This window comes from Pristiophorus japonicus, chromosome 10 (assembly GCF_044704955.1).
Source record: "Pristiophorus japonicus isolate sPriJap1 chromosome 10, sPriJap1.hap1, whole genome shotgun sequence".
NCBI classification, from domain to species: domain Eukaryota; kingdom Metazoa; phylum Chordata; class Chondrichthyes; family Pristiophoridae; genus Pristiophorus; species Pristiophorus japonicus.
This window is the reverse complement of record NC_091986.1, coordinates 2,539,771-2,560,683: the sequence shown is the minus strand read 5'-3', so window position 1 is coordinate 2,560,683 and position 20,913 is coordinate 2,539,771. Positions and strand designations below refer to the sequence as shown.

General features: G+C 46.8%; 1 protein-coding gene across 1 annotated transcript in view; it reads right to left on the bottom strand.

Annotated features, from left to right (window-relative positions):
- Positions 1-608: 608 nt before the first annotated feature.
- The window catches only part of dct (dopachrome tautomerase), a 43,317-nt gene continuing 23,012 nt past the window's right edge, over positions 609-20,913 (bottom strand). The window contains exons 6-8 of the mRNA XM_070892653.1: positions 17,673-17,811; positions 5,282-5,483; positions 609-781 (exon numbers count right to left, since the gene is read on the bottom strand). Of these exons, the coding sequence (XP_070748754.1) occupies positions 609-781; positions 5,282-5,483; positions 17,673-17,811 (514 nt within the window). The remainder of the gene's footprint in view (positions 782-5,281; positions 5,484-17,672; positions 17,812-20,913) is intronic.

The window sequence follows — 20,913 nt, the reverse complement described above, 5'->3', positions numbered from 1 at the left end:
CCATTGGCTACCCTCCACTCCATAGGAACTGATCCAGAGTCAATGGAATGTTGGAAAATGACTGTCAACGCATCCACTATTCCCAAGGCCACCTCCTTAAGTACTCTGGGATGCAGTCCATCAGGCCCTGGGGATTTATCGGCCTTCAATCCCATCAATTTCCCCAACACAATTTCCCGGCTAATAAGGATTTCCCTCAGTTCCTCCTCCTTACTAGACCCCCCGACCCCTTTTATAACCGGAAGGTTGTTCGTGTCCTCCTTCGTGAATACCGAACCAAAGTACTTGTTCAATTGGTCCGCCATTTCTTTGTTCCCCGTTATGACTTCCCCTGATTCTGACTGCAGGGGACCTACATTTGTCTTTACTAACTTATAAGGCAATTACCAGCAAAAGATCATGCTAAGAATCAAATACAATATTAATAAGTTCAGATTATACACACATTAAACAGATAGTGAGCTATGAGTTATACATAATGGCTTTGCTGGCACAAGGCTAGCTAGAATGTTTCAATGTTCTCGGCCATGCTTATATGCAATGCTCTTCTATTTCAACAGAGATAACAGATTAATAGCAATAATCGTTTTATTAGTGAACTGCATCAATTAAGCTTCTTCAGTGTACATTTTGTTGGAAAACTCTGAACTTATCAAGAGTTCAAAGCCGCGATTCCTCCGTTGGTGCAGAATGACCATCTTTAGTACCGCCAACAAGACCAGGCCCACAAAGACTCCGCTGAAGGTCGCACCGAGTATGATGCCCAAGGGAATTTCAGGCTCTGTGGATTCCATGAAGCGTTAATGTTCATGATCATGATCATAAAAATTAGTCTTTAAAATTGCTGAATTATTCATTATTAGATGTCGTCATTCATTGGAGATTATGGCCGCGATTCTGTTTTTCAGGTGCTATGCGGCCTCCTGATTGCCCAAAATGGTGAGCAGGAGGCCAAGCGGCACAGCCATATTAACCAAGGACAAGCCAGAAGCGTCCTTGACCCGTGCCTGAAGCAGGCGTTAGGCCTTTAGCACAGGCAAATAAAGGGCCTACTACCTGCTTCAGGACCCCGCGGCAACATTGGTTTTCTCTGGCTGCACTCCAGGAAACCACTGCGAAACGTCGCCTGCAAACCACGTGATTTACCTGTAAACCACCCAACACCCCCCACGCCCCCGCAATCCCTGATCTCTAGGCCCTGTTCTGACCTCCGATCTCCTCCCCCCGGCCCGGCCCGGCCCAATCTTTGGACTCTGGGCCCCAGCCTCCCCCCAATCTCCCTCCCACGCTCCTACACTGACCCACAAGGTATCTGGCCTCGGGGTGTTCCCGCAGGCTCTGACCGCCAATCACTTCCTCAAGGCTCGCAACCCCCCCAACCCCCACCGCCCCCCTTCCCTCCGACTTCTGGAATTGGGGCCAAAGAAAAGTCTGTACTTTAAACAGTGTAGGCAATTGTTTCTCGGCAGGGTTGGAAGACTGCTGCCCCTATTTATGATAGTGTCGGTTCAAACTGTCACAGGATGGGAGAGTGCCACTTCACACTGCTTTACAATTTATCATTTAATCATGTATTTGTAACAATTCCCCGTGCCCGTTTTGGCTGCCGTTCCGGACCCGAGTCCCATCACTTCCATCTCACCCTTTATCCTCTTCATTACATTCCCCCAGCCGTACTGACTGCTTTCCTTTCTCCCCCATCATGCACTCCCCCCTCACTGACCCCTGTTCTCCATGGCATCATCTGTCCTACTCTCCCGCCGTCGCTCAAGGCTAGATTCCCTGCTAAATAGATCCACAGCCTCCCTCGGTGCCTCTCTTAGCCTCCTTCCAAAGGCCCACCGTGGCATTCGTCACTGCCTCCTCGTGAGCAGTAACCCAAATTACCCAATCGTCCTCTCTCCCCATCCCCCCAGCCCCAAGCGTTTGCTGTGTGCTAATCTCACAAACCTCTCTCCACGTGGGCCCATTGGTCTACGCCAGTAAATTAGGTATCATCGCCTCTCTCCGCATTTCCCTTCAAAATGTGCATTCACTTTTAAATTAGGGCCTTTCCATTGTGGACGATCATAGAAACATAGAAACATAGAAAATAGGTGCAGGAGTAGGCCATTCGGCCCTTCTAGCCTGCGCCACCATTCAATGAGTTCATGGCTGAACATGCAACTTCAGTACCCCATTCCTGCTTTCTAGCCATACCCCTTGATCCCCCGAGTAGTAAGGACTACATTTAACTCCTTTTTGAATATATTTAGTGAATTGGCCTCAACAACTTTCTGTGGTAGAGAATTCCACAGGTTAACAACTCTCTAGGTGAAGAAGTTTCTCCTCATCTCGGTCCTAAATGGCTTACCCCTTAACCTTAGACTGTGACCCCTGGTTCTGGACTTCCCCAACATCGGGAACATTCTTCCTGCATCTAACCTGTCTAAACCCATCAGAATTTTAAACGTTTCTATGAGATCCCTTCTCATTCTTCTGAACTCCAGGGAATACAGGCCCAGACGATCCAGTCTCTCCTCATATGTCAGTCCTGCCATCCTGGGAATCAGTCTGGTGAACCTTCGCTGCACTCCCTCAATAGCAAGAATGTCCTCCCTCAAGTTAGGAGACCAAAACTGTTGACATCATGGCATTGACAGAGACATGGTTTCCCCTTAATGAAGCTTCCCCAGCTAGCTATACTTCCCACCCATGACCATGGGTATAGCCCTTATATCTAAATCGCATCTTGGTCTGTCTCCCTACTCCTCCGGCATCTTCTCCTCCTTTGAGCATCGCACCTTATTCCACCTTCACATCTCTTAAAATCTTTATTCTGTACCACCCACCCAAATGCTGCGCCAATTTTCTCAATAGATATCATCCTCGGTGATTTCAACCTCCAACCCAACTCATCTGGTTCCCTCTCCTCTGTGTTCACTGCCCTCCTTCCCTCTCTTAATCTCTCCCTTCATGTCAACGCCCCCATCCATATACACGGCCACCCCCTCGATCTTATCATCCCACGTGGCCTCGCCATCCCCTCCGTTACTATCACCGATAAGGCAACCTGCGACCATTTCCTTATTTCACTCACTACACTCCCCTTCCACCTCCTAAACCCACTTCTTTTCATATCCGCCCCTGGGAAAAATCTCTCCCTCAAGTCTCTTACCACGGCACTTTCTAATTCCCAACTACCGAGCCTTTGGCCTACTGTTCTCCATGACATCTCTGCAGCTACTGACTGACTGCTGCAGTGTCAGCTGTGGCTCAGTGGGCAGCACTCTTGCCTCTGAGTCAGAAGGTTGTGGATGCAGGTCCCTCTCCAGGGACTCGAGCACAAAAATCTAGGCTGACACTCCTCTGCTGAGGGAATGCTGCACTGTCGGAGGTGCCATCTTTCGGATAATACGTTAAACTGAGGCCCTCTCTGCTCTCTCAAGTAAAAGATCCCATGGCACTATTCTAAAGAGCAGGGGAGTTATCCCCGGTGTCCTGGCCAATATTTATCTCTTAACCAACATAACAAAAAACAAATTATCTGGTCATTATCACATTGCTGTTTGTGAGAGTTTGCTGTGTACAAATTGGCTGTCGCGTTTCCCACATTACAACAGTGACTACATTCCAAAAGTACTTCATTGGCTGTAAAGCGCTTTGAGACGTCCGGTGGTAATGAAAGGCGCTATAGAAATGCTAGACTTTTTAACCAAATCACACCCTCTCCTTTTATGCCCTTGTCTCTGTCCAATCAGTACGCTCTCTCACCCTTGCCGTGCCTCCTGGTATACCACTCTTCTCCCTCATGTCCAAGGGTCACAGATTTGATCATCTTTGGCGGACAACTGGCTGAATCATTCATCACCAGATTTGGCTCGATCGTATAAATCCAGGATGGCAAAAATAACCCCAGGCTTCCCTTCTCCACCACAAACTGTCTTCTCAAACCACCTTCCCCTGCCGCCTCCTCCTTCACCTCCAACAATAAATCTGACGAGCTCATTGGCTTCTTGATTAAAAAGGTCGACAACATCTGTCCACCTGTGTCTGCTTTCCATTCCCTCCCTCCCCCGAGCCCACCAGACCTTACTTCCTCTCCGTTTTCCCTCTGCCCTAATCCTAAATTTGCTATTTCTCTCCTATCTTTCCTCTTGCCCTTTCAAAGCGAATCTCGTCAGCGAGACCTCCTGCTCTCTCGACCCTTTTCCTACTGAATTGCTGACTATCCAGCTTTCCTTCCTGGTTCCCATGTTAGCAGATATTGTCCACGGTTCTCTCTCCTCCTGCATTGCTTTCCTTCCCTTCAAACCTGCCGTCATCAACCCTCTCCTCAAAAAACCCAAACCTCAGCCCCTCCATCCTTGCAAACTATCGCCCCATCTGTAGCCTTAAACATGTCGCCTCCAAAATCCATGCCCATCTTTCCCAAAACTGCTTATTTGAATCCCTCCAATCAGGTTTCTGCCCCAGCCACAGTAGGCAAACTGCGCTGTCCAAGGGCACGAATGACATCTGCGACAAAGGTGATCCATCCCTTCTTGCTCTGCTTGACCTGTCTGCAGCCTTTGACATGGCTGACCACAAAATTCTGTTCCAAACCTCGCCACTGTTGTCCAGCTAGATGGGACTGCAATGCCCCGATTTAAAATGATTATTCTTGTTTTCAAATCCCTGCATGGCCTCACCCCCATCTCTGTAACCTCCCCAGCCCTCCAACCCCTCTAGACCTCGGCACTCCACCTAGTCTGAACTTTTCACCATCCCCGATTTTAAATGCTCCACCATTGGCGGTCGTTCCTTCAGCTGCCTCGGTCCTAATCTCTGGAATTCTATCCCTATATCTCTCCGCCTCTCCAATTCTCGTTCCTCCTTTAAGACTTTCCTTAAAACAGAACGCTTTGACCAAGCTTTTGGTCACCTGCCCTAACATCTCCCTTATATGGCTCGTGTTAATTTATTTCTGAGAGCGCTCCTGTAAAGCGCCTTGGGACAGCTGATGACTTTAAAGGCACTGGAGATAAGTTGTTGTTGTTATGTTCTTAAACGGAGTGAAATGCAGCCCTGCTATTGAATTTGGCAGGACCTTGGCCTTTCCCATATTTCTGGGTAACCCGGCCACTCTCTCCCTCCCAGTCTCCCTTTAAATATCGGGGCCGAGTAATATGTCTTCTATTTGAATTATGCCCCTGCTGGGCCAGTAATGACTTGGTATGGAGAACGACAGTGCACAGCAAATTTCTCTTGGCTGGAAGAAGAATACTGAAATCATGGGGAAAAAAATACTTTTTAAACCTACCTGTTAATTCAGCTGCATAGGAATAGCCAAGGTCACTTGAAGATACAAACAGTTCCTCATTGGTCACAGCTGGGAAAAATGGCACCATGTTAAACTGCCGGTTGTGCCCAATTGGTGCCATCTCCTCGGGCCACGAGCTGACTGAAGGCCTATTTTGTTTCATCCACTCATCAAAAATAGCATCGGTAAAGGCATGCAGCACCTATTCCAATGAAAAGGTAGAGGAAAGTGAATCATTCTTCCAATGATAAGGTTGTCTTCACAATACCGGTCAACCTGCAAGCTTGAAAATCACCCGCTTAGGCCAAAATATCAGGGGCAAACAGCAAAAAGCATTGATGTTTTACGGTATATAAGTTAGTATGCAGTTCGGAATAGTGCTAGGTACCAGTCTGAATCCAGCAGCTGTAGAGTGTAAACAGCAGTTGATAAAATCCAAGTTATACTGCAGGCTGCCCAGCTACGACTCGCACTACACTTCTGAATATTATCAAAATTCAATTCAGCATCAAGCCGTCTGATCTGGCATACTGGCCTCCAGTCTTACATTAAGCAGGGAAGTAATATTGGCCAGTGTAGAGAGGCCTTGAGCCCTGCTCCTTCTCATTTAACTGCCCTTGTAAGGGACAGGCTAAAGTTCCAGCCCTACAAGGCCAACAGGGATTTCCCAGCTGAGTATCTGGGTCCCAGCTTTTGTTTGAGCAGCTCTGCCCAACTCCCCCTTGAGTTACAGCAGGAGTCCCACTGAACTGCCGGGAAACTCCAGCTCTGACGTTTTCCGTGTCAACCCACTGATCTTGGGGTAGCTCTGTTAACACATCATTCCGAGCTAAAACCAACAAGATCGAGTCGATTGGTTCTAAACTGCCACATGCTGAAAGACTTGCATTTATATAGCGCCTTTCAGGACCACTGGACATCTCAAAGCGCTTTACAGCCAATGAAGTACTTTTGGAGTGTAGTTACTGTTGTACTGTGGGAAACGCGGCAGCCAATTTGCGCACAGCAAGCTCCCACACACAGCAATATGATAATGACCATCTCTACTTGCCCAATCTTATATAAGACTATCACGGTAAAAATCCGGTTATGAGCCAATTTGAAATCCAGTTCAATCCACTCTGGACATTTAAAATTTGCCCACACTCCCTTCAGAATCCTGTTGAAGTCCAGCTGTGTGGGTATATATTCTGCCAAAACTCCTGACCAGCAGGTGTCTTAAACCTCCATTCCCTAAATACCCCATAGAAATCTCGAGTATTACAACTCCTCCCCTTTCTCCAGCAGAAAGCTTGGGAAAGTGGGATGCATTATATCTCCTTTGGAGATTTGTGTATTTATTTCTTCCATCCAATCCTGTGGCATTGCCCTCACAATCTTCTCATACATGATCTGAATTGCTTTTTCCTATACCTCCTGATCCTTCTCCCAAACCATGGGCTAGAACCTCCACTTTATTTGCATGCTTAACACCTACTTAAGGCCCATTTTACCGCTGAAATGTTATATCGCCCATTTTGGCACAAAATGGAAACTGATGGGCAGTTTTAGGAAACTTATCGACGAGCGTTACTTTCCCCATGGGCTTAACGCCGGGAAAAAATATTACCGTCCGCCCACTTTTTTTGGGCGGAATCATCAGATTGGGCGAAATCAATGCCCATAATATCACCCAGCGTTTCTTTCCGCACGGAATTAACACCAAGATTCAATAATACCACCCGCCCACTTTTTTTTGCCGTAAAGAGCACATTTGGCAAAACTAACGCCCAGGAGATCGCCCACTGTCACTTTCACCACCTCACACACATATCAGCCACAATATCGCTCACCCAAAAAACGCCCAAAGTAGAAATGTTCTGAACGAACGGCAGCGGTGTGGCTGGCATTTTTAAAATCGCAAGTCGCTTCATTCAAAAGGCTGCCTCAACTTCGGGGGAGTTTGCATTGACTGGAGTTCTTCTCAGGTGAAGTGAACATCTCAGCAGATATATTTTCAGACTATTGGGGCTTTACTCCAGGTGTATTTTAGTGAGGAAATCATTGCTTCTGATCAATCGCTATTATACTTTCAATGCAATGGGGCCACCAAACAATAACTGTGCTTAAGCAGCGCTTCAGATGTCTTGACCACTCAGGAGGGGAGCTACAATACAACCCTGAGCAAAAAGGTAAATTAGTGGTCGTGTGCTCCATGCTGCACAACCTGGCTATCATGAGGCACCAAGTATTGCCAGAAGGGACTGATGGTCCACCTCAGGCGAGAGAGGAAGAGGACGACGAGGGCTGGACGCTGACCTAGGGCCAGACAATCAGGCTGGCTATGCAACTATGCCCACGACCCCCTCCTGTCCGCAGGAAAGAGCCCGTGGTGGCTGCATAGCTGCAAGACTCTTACGTGAGGAGCTGATATCTGAACGATTTGCCTGAAAGAGCATTGATGTGAGTGACAACGCTGACACACTGCTGTGTGTGTGCAGCTCAGACATCAATGGTGCCCATCCCCTTGGTGCCAATTAAAGTTTACGGTGATTAAAGTTATTTAACTCTTTCATGGTAAGGAATCACCAGTGTGTAACGGTGCAGCTATCTGAGACAATGCGCAACAAAGTTATGCTCAACAAAAAAAAAAAATTTATACCAACATTGGTCTGAAATCGTAATTATCACAGGCAATAACACCCAACCCCGCCCACACCCCACTTTTTCCACCATTGACATAAACCACATGTTCAACATGTCCAGCAACACAGAATACAAAGGCAAAGCAGGTGCGTGGTTCCCAGCCCCCATACATTACAACAAATTGCATACACCCAGATGGAGATATAACACAGCCATCACCTGCGGACATGCACCTCACTTTCCTTCCCCCTCTCCTTCTTCTCCCCACCTCTACCCCTTCCCCTCCTTACTCCACGCTGCCTGGCCGAGGAGCTCCTCAGGCGGTGCCTCATTGGGGGGGGATGAAGGCAAATGTGGTGGTTGCATGGGTACGGGAACGGGGGGGGTGCTGAGGGGGCAACATTCTCTGATGCAGAAGCAGGATCTTGGTCCTTGCTCTCATCCGTCGTTCGCAGTGGTGATGTGGTACCTAGAGGTGGAGTGCCACACTCAGGGACCACTGGGAGGCCTGTGCCAGCAGTGTTCCTGGCTATCACATCCAGGGCCTCCGCCTTGCGTGGAATGTACTCAGTCATGGTGGTCAGCTGGCGGGATATGCCTCCCCAATACTTTGATGAGCTGGTCACCAATGTCTACAGTCCTTCTGGACAAACTGTACCATCTCTCCGCTCTCGTGTGGCATTCGTGGAACAGACCTGCCGTGTCCATGAGACCTCCGCGGGGTCGGCGCCGTCCTGGGGACAAATGAGGTGCCCTGTAGCGAGGTGCTTGGGGCCAGTACCTCCAGAGTGGAGGCAGGAATGACCAGAGGACCACTAGATGGCCTTGGGGTGGAATGGCTTCTGGAGTGAGGCGATGCAGGTTCCTCGAATTGCGCGCTCTCATCCGTGGAGAGCAGACCCAGTGGATTGACGGGGGAGAATCGGAGCTCCTCAGCACCATGTGTAGTAGGATCGACCGCTGAGTCGGGCCCCGCGCCCCCACCTTCTGGTCTCTGTGGTCTTGCCTTGGGACGCGCTGCAAAACACAAATGAGGTTATTAGCGGAGAAGGGGGTGCTAGGGTCACAAGGTGAGTGCACGACAAAAGCACCACCGCTCGCAAAATCATCGCAGACATCACATTTCATGACCATCAACACATTATGCATTGCAATGATTATTTCTAGAATACTTTTAGAAATCATCAATCGTATATAATTGTTCGGATATGAGTGGGTGTGGCATCTATAGACTTTACATCATGCAATGGTGTAAGCTTTACTTAAGTGACATCACTTCAGGGTCTGCAGATGTGTCCATGGCTGTCCGGGGGTGCTTCCTGCTTCCCCACGAGTGCGAACACTCGCTCCTCCATCTCTGTGATGTTGCTGGGGACTGGTGGCCCCCCACCCGTTCGCCTCCACACGGACCTCATCGTCGATAGCTTCTTCTGTAAAAGGTGACAGGACGACATGGCATGAGATCATTGCATGATATCATTGCTAGGTATTGTCACAGAGACTGATACAACACATAATAATCATGATTACATCGGTCGGTTATGAAAATGATCATTCTTTACCTAAAGACGTACACCGTGACCACAGGCTTTGAGTAAAACATTCCCGGAAAAAGTGAAAGACCTCATATCTGCTGATAGTCACTCATAACTGTTACAAATCAAATTATATAAACACATAAGTACATGTAAATCAATGTAATACTTACTCTTGCAGATCCCACAAGGTCGTTCCATCGTTTGCGGCATTGGTTGCCCTCACGCACCTCGTTGGTCGCCGACGAGACCACCTCTGCTATCTCGGTCCATATCCGCTGGTAGGCCTTTGGGGTGGGCTTCCCACCCCCTCCCTGGGTCAAATCACCCCAGCGTGACTCGGCCTCCTGCAGGAGGGAGGCATTTGCCTCATCCAAGAACCTCCTGGCTCTTTTGCAGCCTCCAATGTGTTCCTCTCCCACCTCACTGCTCTCTCCAGCATCAGTCTCCCCAGCGTGCTGTGTCACCTCCTCCTCTCCCTCCATTATAGGCCACATTCAGGAAAATATGGTAACAGCTAATTTTTGTTTGCCTACTTCCTGTGAAGCTCTAAACTCTCCCTCCTTCCTCCAAAAGCAGCCACATCACACCCAGACACACCTCTGAGCTCCCTCTATCTCTGTCTCCTCTTATGCACATGTCATTATGATCCTTGGCCCTGAATCGCAGGAATCGAGTGTTGCCATGCCATTGCTAAGGACGGCCACACTTTACGTTAGAAGGTCAAAAAAAATTAACGCTATTGCCCATTTGAAAAATGGAGACTAGGTGTTTTGAGAATGGGTGAGAAGCCGGCAATCTGAAAATCCTTTTTTACCGCCCACGCCGGAAATAACGCCCATTTTTGGGCATTAAGCACAAAAGTGGAGGTTCTAGCCCCATATTCCTCACTACCGCTTCTGGCAACCAACCTGGAATTACCTCATATAATACATCTTTCACATATATAATACCAGCTTTTATAAAAGCTTGATTAAATAACACCTCTCCTTCAATGTTGATCCAGCTGTTCAAAAATAAGGGCTGATCTAAACATGCTTCAGCACCTTTGGGCATAAACTGCAGACTTTTTAAAAATTGGGCCCAAGTGTCTACAACCCCTTTATAAAACCTAGGGAGAGGTTTAATCGATTTCAAAAACATATTTTGTATTCCATATACAATATTCCCTGTCCTCCTATCCCACTTAATGTTAAAAAATGCTGGAAACAACTCTTCCAAAAACTTGTATTTGACTTCTAAGAAATCTCTTCATCCATTTAATTCTAAAGGATTTTTTCTTCAAATCAATATCTGGGAAATTGAGTCCTCCCTGATTTCTCCATCCAATGATGGCATTGTAAGCAACCCAGGCTGGTTTCCCTTCCCATAAAAACCTCACACAAACCTCTCGGATAGATCTTTCCACCCAATATCCTCCACCGTCAATAAGTACATAGTTTGGATCGCAGGAGAGCTGACCCTACTGTCACTCTCCCTTGCACTTTCAAACACCTTCTTTCCCACCTTCCCAAAATCTTTTTAATTTTCATAACCTTCTGTTCCCAATTCAGTCGATCCACTTCTTCTCTATCGTTCTTTCACCCCATATGCACCCCCGAGGTGTGAGTGGAAAGCCTCAATAATTAGCCATTAGCCATCTGGAATCCTTTATTAGCCGTGCCCCAACACTGGATGTTCTTGAGAAAGATCAGGCAGCAATTATGAATGATGAAAAGCACATTTTATAAGTCACAATGCAATGTATGGGAGAAGGAATAAAACTGAGTTAGAATAGGGCAAAGAATTTCAAATTCATGCCACCATTGTGGACAGAGTAATTTCTGATATACACTACCACTGTACGAGGCTCCCTGCAGAATCTCACAAAATGAGCCAGACCAGAGACAGCACGTATAACATTGGACAATGACTGAAGATTGATCCATTTTTTAAATGTTTATAACGCCTGAAAATAGAAGAAACTGCAAAGTTAACTGTAATGTGTACCCCGGTGAGGATGCTCACAGGTTTGTAGAGATGTTGAGTTGGGAGTGGCTTAGCCAGTCACGTGGTGTTCATAAGACTCAATAAAACCCCAGCCAGTTAGGTTCGGGGGATCCATGATGAGGCAGGTGGCTGTGAGCCTGGTGGATGAAATGGCAATGTGTAGTGTGATTGTTAAACCTTTTGCTACTAAACCAACTGGTTCTTAATAGCAGCGTGTTGCTATGTGTTCGTAAGCAAAGAACCAATGGAGCAAATACATTACATTAACAATGCAACAGAATATTATCTGCCTAATTGGATACAAATGTTCTTATGTAAGAAGATAAGAAATAGGTGTTGTGTATCTGTAAAGCATGCACTCCCATGTTTCGCCACCAGGGAGCTCATCCCCTGAAGCCCCAAGGGATCCCAGCATCCCTTGGGAGCACTGTATATAAGCCGGCCCCTAAGGCCTGTTCCTCACTCTGGAGTGTCTTATTAAAGACCGAGGTCACTGTTACTTTAACCTCCCTGTGTGCAGCCTCATCTGTGCTAGGAACACAATAACTGGTGACGAGAATACGAATCCAACGCAAAGATGCAGCAAACTGTGGGCATCCTGGAGAAGTTCTCGGAGGGTGAGGACTGGGAAGCCGATGTCGAACGGTTAGACCAGTACTTTGTAGCCAACGGGCTGGACGGAGAAGGAAGTGCTGCAAAAAGGAGAGCGGTCCTCCTCACAGTCTGCGGGGCATTGACCTACAGCCTCATGAAGAGTCTTCTGGCTCCGGTGAAACCCACAGATAAGTCGTATGAGGAGCTGTGTACACTGATTCGGAAGCATCTTAACCAGAGGGAGAGCGTGCTGATGGTGAGGTATCAGTTCTACACGTGCCAGCGATCTGAAGGTCAGGAAGTGGCGAGCTATGTCGCGAGCTAAGGCGACTTGCAGGACAATGTGAGTTTGATGGCTACCTGGAGCAAATGCTGAGAGACTTTTTTGTACTGGGCATTGGCCACGAGACCATCGTATGAAAACTTTTGACTGTAGAGACACCGACCCTCAGTAAGGCCATTGCGATACCACAGGCGTTTAAGTCCACCAGTGATAACACCAAACAAATCTCTCAGCACACAAGTGTTAGCAATGTTCATAAATTAACTGGAACTGTGTTTGTGAGCAGAAATGTACAGGGCAGAACCCACAAGTCTGCAACTGCCAGGAGGCCTCAGGTGACCCAGATGACTCAGAGTCCCCAACAAAGGATGAATGCAAGACAATTCACACCTTGTTGGCATTGGGGAGGCTTCCATTCAGCCTATTCATGCCGCTTCAAAGGGTATGTTTGCAAGAGCTGTGGAACAATGAGGCATCTCCAATGAGCTTGCAAATGAGCTACAAGCTCTGCAAAACCTGCTAACCACCACGTGGCAGAGGAAGATCGGTCCATGGGGGATCAAAGCAATTTTGAGCCTCAGAGAGAGGAGGCAGATGCTGAAGTACATGGGGTGCACACATTTTCAATGAAATGTCCAACTATAATGCTAAATGTAAAATTGCATGGCTTACCCGTAGCCATGGAACTGGACACTGGCGCTAGCCAATCCATCATGAGTAAAAAGATGTTTGAGAGACTGTGGTGCAACAAGGCATTCAGACCAGCCCTGAGCCCCATCCACACGAAACTGAGAATGTACACCAAAGAGCTTATCACTGTCCTGGGTAGCACCATGGTCATGGTCACGTACGAGGGAACGGTGCACGAACTGCCACTCTGGATTGTCCCGGGCGATAGCCCCACATTGTTTGGAAGTAGCTGGCTGGGCAAAATCCGCTGGAACTGGGATGACATCTGAGCGCTATCACATGTCGATGAGGCCTCATGTACCCAGGTTCTCAACAAATTTCCTTCCCTTTTTGAGCCAAGCATTGGAAACTTTTCTGAGGCGAAGGTGCGGATCCACTTGGTCCCAGAGGCACAACCCATTCACCACAAGGCGCGAGCAGGCCAACATCCCCAGCATCGAAGCACTGACCACACTCGACCAGCTCCGCTGGGCGGGCCACATTGTCTGCATGCCTGACACTAGACTCCCAAAGCAAGCGCTCTACTCAGAACTCCTACATGGCAAACAAGCCCCAGGTGGGCAGAGTAAATGTTTCAAGGACACCCTCAAAGTCTCCTTGATAAAGTGCAACATCCCCACTGACACCTGGGAGTCCCTGGCCTAAGACTACCCTAAGTAGAGGAAGAGCATCCGGGAGGGCGCTGAGCACCTCGAGTCTCGTCGCCGAAAGCATGCAGAAACCAAGCGTAGGCAGCGGAAGGAGCGTGCGACAAACCAATCCCACCCACCCTTTCCTTCAACCACTGTCTGTCCCACCTGTGACAGAGACTGTAATTCCCGTATTGGACTGTTCAGTCACCTGAGAACTCACTTTTAGAGTGGAAGCAAGTCTTCCTCGACTTCGAGGCACTGCCTGTGATGATGTAGTTTGGAGTTGAGGTTTAATTTGACCACAAGTATAAGATTGGGATTGTGATCTCTGATGTAAGATGGCAGAAACTCTGAACAAATATTTGTTCAATCAGTCTTTACGGTAGAGGACACTAACAATCTTCCAACAGTGGATAGTCTAGGGGCTATAGCGGGGGAGGAACTTAACACAATCACAATCATTAAGGAGGTGGTACTCAGTAAGATAATGGGACTAAAGGCAGATAAATCCCCTGGACCTGATGGCTTGCATCCTCGGGTCTTAAGAGAAGTAGCGGCAGGGATTGTGGATGCATTGGTTGTAATTTACCAAAATTCCCTGGATTCTGGGGAGGTCCCAGCAGATTGGAAAACTGCAAATGTAACACCCCTATTTAAAAAAAGAGGCAGACAAAAAGCAGGAAACTATAGACCAGTTAGCCTAACATCTGTGGTTGGGAAAATGTTGGAGTCCATTATTAAAGAAGCAGTAGCAGGACATTTGGAAGTGCAAAATTTGGTCAGGCAGAGTCAGCATGGATTTATGAAGGGGAAGTCATGTTTGACAAATTTGCTGGAGTTCTTTGAGGATGTAACATACAGGGTGGATAAAGGGGAACCAGTGGATGTGGTGTATTTGGACTTCCAGAAGGCATTTGACAAAATGCCACATAAAAGGTTACTGCACAAGATAAAAATACTGCATACAGTCTTTGTTTCTATATTTACGAAAGGATATACCTGCTTTGGAGACAGTTCAGAGAAGGAGATAAGGTTCACTAGGTTTATTCCAGAGATGAGGGGGTTGACTTATGAGGAAAGGTTGAGTAGGTTGGGCCTCTACTCATTGGAATTCAGAAGAATGAGAGGTGATCTTATCGAAATGTAGAAGATTATGAGGGGGCTTGACAAGGTGGATGCAGAGAGGATGTTTCCACTGATAGGGGAGACTAGAACTAGAGGGCATGATCTTAGAATAAGGGGACGCCCATTTAAAACTGAGATGAGGAGAAATTTCTTCTCTGAGGGTTGTAAATCTGTGGAATTCGTTGCCTCAGAGAGCTGAAGGTTTCATATCATCCTGCTCATCGGCAGGCACTAATCCCATCCTCATCGCCAATGTGATGTATGTAGCACTCAAATCATTGACTCCACACGGTCTCGTGTTGTAGTAACTGCTGTGACCTTAGTCCTTTATTAGGTAACTCTAGAGTGCCTCTCAGCTGTGGTGGGCAGCCTTTTATACTCTGTCTTGCAGGTACTTTCAGGTCTCCCACCACAGCGCCCTCTGTGGCGCACCATTGTACTTATACGTTTGATGTACCTGGCCAATATATAACAAACTCCAGCGGTACCCTGCTCCTGACAAAATGTCTAGAGCACGACCTTGTCATCACCAACACCCTGTTCTGCCAGAGAAACAAGTACAAGACATCGTGGCAACACCCTCACTCCAAACACTGGCACCTGCTCGACTATGTCATCGTCTGAGCGAGGGACTGAAGGACGTACGCATCACCCGCGCCATGACAGGAGCAAACTACAAACAGGTTAAACACAACCATCACACACAATGGGGTAGATTTGGCCGCCCAGTGGTATCCAGGCAACCAGCCACCTAACGGTCCCAACCAGAGGTATGGTCTGCTGGTGGGCTGGGGGTGGGGCACAGGGACCCTGGGGCATCCGGGTGCCTCTGGGGCAGTGCAATATCAGGAGGCTCAGAGGCTGGCCCAGCTCAGAGAATGGTCGGTGCAGGGGGAGAGCAGATGAGCACTCCTGCCCCTCCATCGCCCCACAAAAGTAAATAAAGACATACTTGCTAAGCCACTCACAACTCAACAAACCTGTGCGCATACTCTCAGATGCACACATTACACCATGCTCGATTCTGTTTTGAAAAACTGCAGTATTTAGTCATTCTCTTCAGTCAAATGAATCTCCAACCATTTCAATTCTCATGTGCACACCTTAAAAGTTCTGAAACTTCAGGACACAGTGACCAGTTTACAGCACTCCTGTAGTAGAATGGCGAGAGTAACAAACAATATTACAACCATTAAACCTCAGCTGTTAACACGTAGCAACATAGGACAAGTGCACTGGGGTCATACCCTTAAGGGAGAAAAATCTTGCACTGTGAAGTGATCCATTTAATCCCTGCATCAAATAACTGAACACAGCAGGACATGTGTTGCCATTGGTAAGTGACGGAGTTATGGTAGGATAATAAGAACATAAGAATTAGGAACAGGAGTAGGCCATCTAGCCCCTCGAGCCTGCTCCGCCATTCAACAAGATCATGGCTGATCTGGCCGTGGACTCAGCTCCACTTACCCGCCCTCTCCCTTAATTCCCTTGTTGGTTAAAAATCTATCTATCTGTGATTTGAATACATTCAATAACCTAGCCTCAACTGCTTCCCTGGGCAGAGAATTCCACAGATTCACAACCCTCTGGGAGAAGAAATTCCTTCTCAACTCGGTTTTAAATTGGCTCCCTCGTATTTTGAGGCTGTGCCCCCTAGTTCTAGTCCCCGACCAGTGGAAACAACCTCTCTGCCTCTATCTTGTCTATCCCTTTCATTATTTTAAATGTTTCTATAAGATTACCCCTCATCCTTCTGAACTCCAACGAGTAAAGACCCAGTCTACTCAATCTATCATCATAAGGTAACCCCCTCATCTCTGGAATCAGCCTCGTGAATCGTCTCTGTACCCACTCCAAAGCTAGTATATCCTTCCTTAAGTAAGGTGACCAAAACTGCATGCAGTACTTCAGGTGCGGCCTCACCAATACCCTATACAGTTGCAGCAGGACCTCCCTGCTTTTGTACTCCATCCCTCTCGCAATGAAGGCCAACATTCCATTCGCCTTCCTGATTACCTGCTGCACCTGCAAACTAACTTTTTGGGATTCATGCACAAGGACCCCCAGGTCCCTCTGCACCGCAGCATGTTGTAATTTCTCCCCATTCAAATAATATTCCCTTTTACTGTTTTTTTTCCCCCAAGGTGGATGACCTCACACTTTCCGACATTGTATTCCATCTGCCAAACCTTAGCCCATTCGCTTAACCTATCTAAATCTCTGTGTCCTCTACACAACCTGCTTTCCCACTAATCTTTGTGTCATCTGCAAATTTTGTTACACTACACTCTGTCCCCTCTTCCAGGTCATCTATGTATATTGTAAACAGTTGTGGTCCCAGCACCGGTCCCTGCGGCACACCACTAAGCACCAATTTCCAACCCGAAAAGGACCTATTTATCCCGACTCTCTGCTTTCTGTTAGCCAGCCAATTCTCTATCCATGCTAATACATTTCCACTGACCCCGCGTACCTTTATCTTCTGCAGTAACCTTTTGTGTGGCACCTTATCGAATGCCTTTTGAAAATCTAAATACACCACATCCATCGGTACACCTCTATCCACCATGCTCGTTATATCCTCAAAGAATTCCAGTAAATTAGTTAAACATGATTTCCCCTTCATGAATCCGTGCTGCGTCTGCTTGATTGCACTATTCCTATCTAGATGTCCCACTATTTCTTCCTTAATGATAGTTTTAAGCATTTTCCCCACTACAGATGTTAAACTAACCGGCCTATAGTTACCTGCCTTTTGTCTGCCCCCTTTTTTAAACAGAAGCGTTACATTAGCTGCTTTCCAATCTGCTGGTACCTCCCCAGAGTTCAGAGAATTTTGGTAGATTATAGAGAATTTTGGATGATTATATAGGAGTCGCGGCAGTTCAATCATTTTAGGCGAGTTAAATACATACCACAAAAAGCGGGTCATTTGCTGCAGAGTGTGCAAGAGCACTTGTTCCATTCAAAAAAGAATGGACAAGGTTATGAAGACCTTGAACTTCATCAGTGCCGGTTTCACTATCTGGCGTATCGAATCCCTCAAGGGCATTTCTGAAAGAAAAAGCAGGTTATTAGTCACAGTACGACACGTCCAGGCAAAGTCTCAAATCTATAGGTGGCGGCAATTTCTACTAATTCGAGGAGTGCTTAACTGAGTGATTTTAAATCGGCAAGTTTGCTCCAGATTTAGTTTCCATCTCAGTGATAAAGGGGGAGAAGAGGGAGAAGGGCTGTGCAAGACCATGGGTCCCGCATTACAACATTAAGTGGCACAGTAGGTCTCAGTGTTGAAAATCAAAACCTTGAAAAGGGTCTTCAAGTAGCCTACAGCGTTTGGTACACATCATGAGAAGTTTTCATAATGGCATTAACTGAATTCCTACAATGGTTCTAACCAATAATATAGTACTAGGGGTCTAAAGTGAGCTGGGAGTAAGAAGATATTAATATTTTGCCAGTCTCTAAAAGCATTCTTTAGCAAATTTTATTGCAAGAATCTGAGAATTATTCCTTCTGAACAAAATATTGTGCATAAGTCTAGGGGCTAGCAACTTAGCTGGAGGCCAGATTTTAATCCAAGTACTTTATCCATCACTCACTAATAATTCTTTTTACTTTCATCAATTCAACTTTAATCCTTTCCCTCAGCCGCTCATCTATACTGAAATGATTTAATATTCAAGATTCATTGCAACATAACTGTTTTACTATAGATTTATTCCTGTACATTCATAACATTTTTTTACTTCACAGAGCACAGTCAGAAACAGCCTTAAAAAGGCATTTCAGAACCACATTAATGGCACTTTACGTCTGTGAGCACTGTGCTATCAAAGGATTCAATATTAATATAATGTTTCTGACTACTGCGAATGATACCAAACACATAAAGCCACATCAAATTCCAGTGAACATTCAGAATCAGTTCAGGTACATCTGGTTCTAAGTTCTGTACACATTACTATACATCCACAACTCTTTCTGTAATGATCCTCAGGGAAGATTTTCCTTCTCATTATGCATTGATCAGGTATTGCAAGTGCTTTGTTGAAGCTGTGGTTTTAGGGGTCATTATTTATAGACACTATACATCCACTGTACCACCCCCATCTTCCCCTATCCCCAACACACACACACTCGGGTAGATTTTCCAATGATTAACACACAATTTTCAACATAAAGTGATGGTTGCTGATTGGAAAATGGGAGTGGAGATCCATCATACCAAATCCCAGTTTACATATCAAAGTGTTTGTGGTGGGATATAGGAGAGCTGCAAGAAACATATTCAATATTTCAATATTTAAATTGAGTTCCAATGATGTTATTTTGAAGTTCATGATACTTCCGGATTCCTGCGTGAATAAGTGAGTGAAATGGATATCTAGGGTTAATATGTACATAACGAGTTATCTAAAGGGTCCAGTAAGAAGATACTTTGAACAATTTGCAAACCATTTCTGCACCATTGTCATCTGTTGTTGCTTAGGTTTCTGGGAGCCTGTTCCTTCGGAAGGAGAAGGAAACCAGGAAAGAAATGCCCAGCACCTGCTGTTCCTCCCACAACACAATCTGTAGAAGAGGAGCACCAGCTCCATTTGTTAGAGGAACAGTGCCTGAAAGGGCTGTGATTTACAAGGGATGCCCTGAGATTTGTGCCAGTTTATCCAAACAGGCCAGCAAACAAATTCCTCCACAGCCGTGGTACTGCCAATTGTTAATGTCACACAACCATCACATTCCATGTTTCAGGGTTATAATAGGCTACCAGTGTGGACATCAGCAAGTGAGGAAGGTTTTCTCCTTCCCTGTGGACAGTCGATGAAAGGGCTGTGAGATCTGAGAGTTATAGATTGCACTCATGTCAGAGACACGAGTACAAATCCCACCATGGCAGCTGGGGAATTTAAATTCAGTTCATTAAAATAAATCTGGGAATAAAAGCTAGTATCAGTAACGGTGACCATGAAAATATCGGATTATCATAAAAACCCATTTGGTTCACGAATGTCCTTTCGGGAAGGAAATCTGCCGTCTTTACCCGGTCTGGCCTTTGTAACGCCAGACTCACAGCAATGTGGTTGACTCTCAACTGCCCTGTGAAATGGCCCAGTGAGCCACTCCGTTATATCAAACTGCTACGAAAAACAGTAATAATAGAATCGGATGGACCACCCAGTATCGAACTCAGCCCTGGCTTCAGACACGGTAAAGGTACACTCAGCCCAGTCGACACGGCAAAGTCCTCCTCACTGACATCTGGGGACTTGGGCCAAAATTGGGAGAGCTGTCACACAGACTAGTCAAGCAACAGCCTGACACAGTCATACTGTGTGTCAGCTGTGGCCCAGTGGGTGGCACTCCCGTCTCAGAGTCAGGAGGTTGTGGGTTCAAGTCCCACTCCAGAGACTTGAGCACAAACAATCTAGGCTGACACTCCAGGGCAGTGCTGAGGGAGAGCTGCACTGTCGGAGGGGCCGTCTTTCAGATGTTAAACCGAGGACCTGCTCTCTCGGGTGCACTTAAAAGATCCCATGACACTATTTCAAAGAAGAGCAGGGGAGTTATCCCTGGTGTTCTAGCCAATTATTTATTCCAAAATCAACATCATTAAAATAGATTACCTCAACATTATCACGTTGCTTTTTGTGGGAGCTTGCTGTGCGCAAATTGCTTCTGTGTTTCCTACATTACAACAGTGACTGCACTTCACAAAGTACTTCATTGGCTGGAAAGTGCTTTGGGATGATCAGTGATCGTGGAAGGTGCTATATAAATGCAAGGCTTTCTTTCTTACTCACAGAACCATATCTTTCAATGTCCCAGACTCCTCCATCACCATCCCTGGGCATGTCCTGTCCCACCGGCAGGACTGACCCACCAGGGGTGGGGGCTCAGTGGTGTACAGTCGGGAGGGAATGGCCCTGGGAGTCCTCAACATTGACTCTGGACCCCATGAAGTCTCATGGCTTCAGGTCAAGCATGGACAAGGAAACCTCCTGCTGATTACCACCTACTGCCCTCCCTCAGCTGATGAACCAGTATCCTCCATGTTAAACACCACGTGGAAGAAGCACTGAGGGTAGCAAGGGCACAGAATGTGCTCTGGGTGGGGGACTTCAATGTCCATCACCAAGAGTGGCTCGGTAGCAC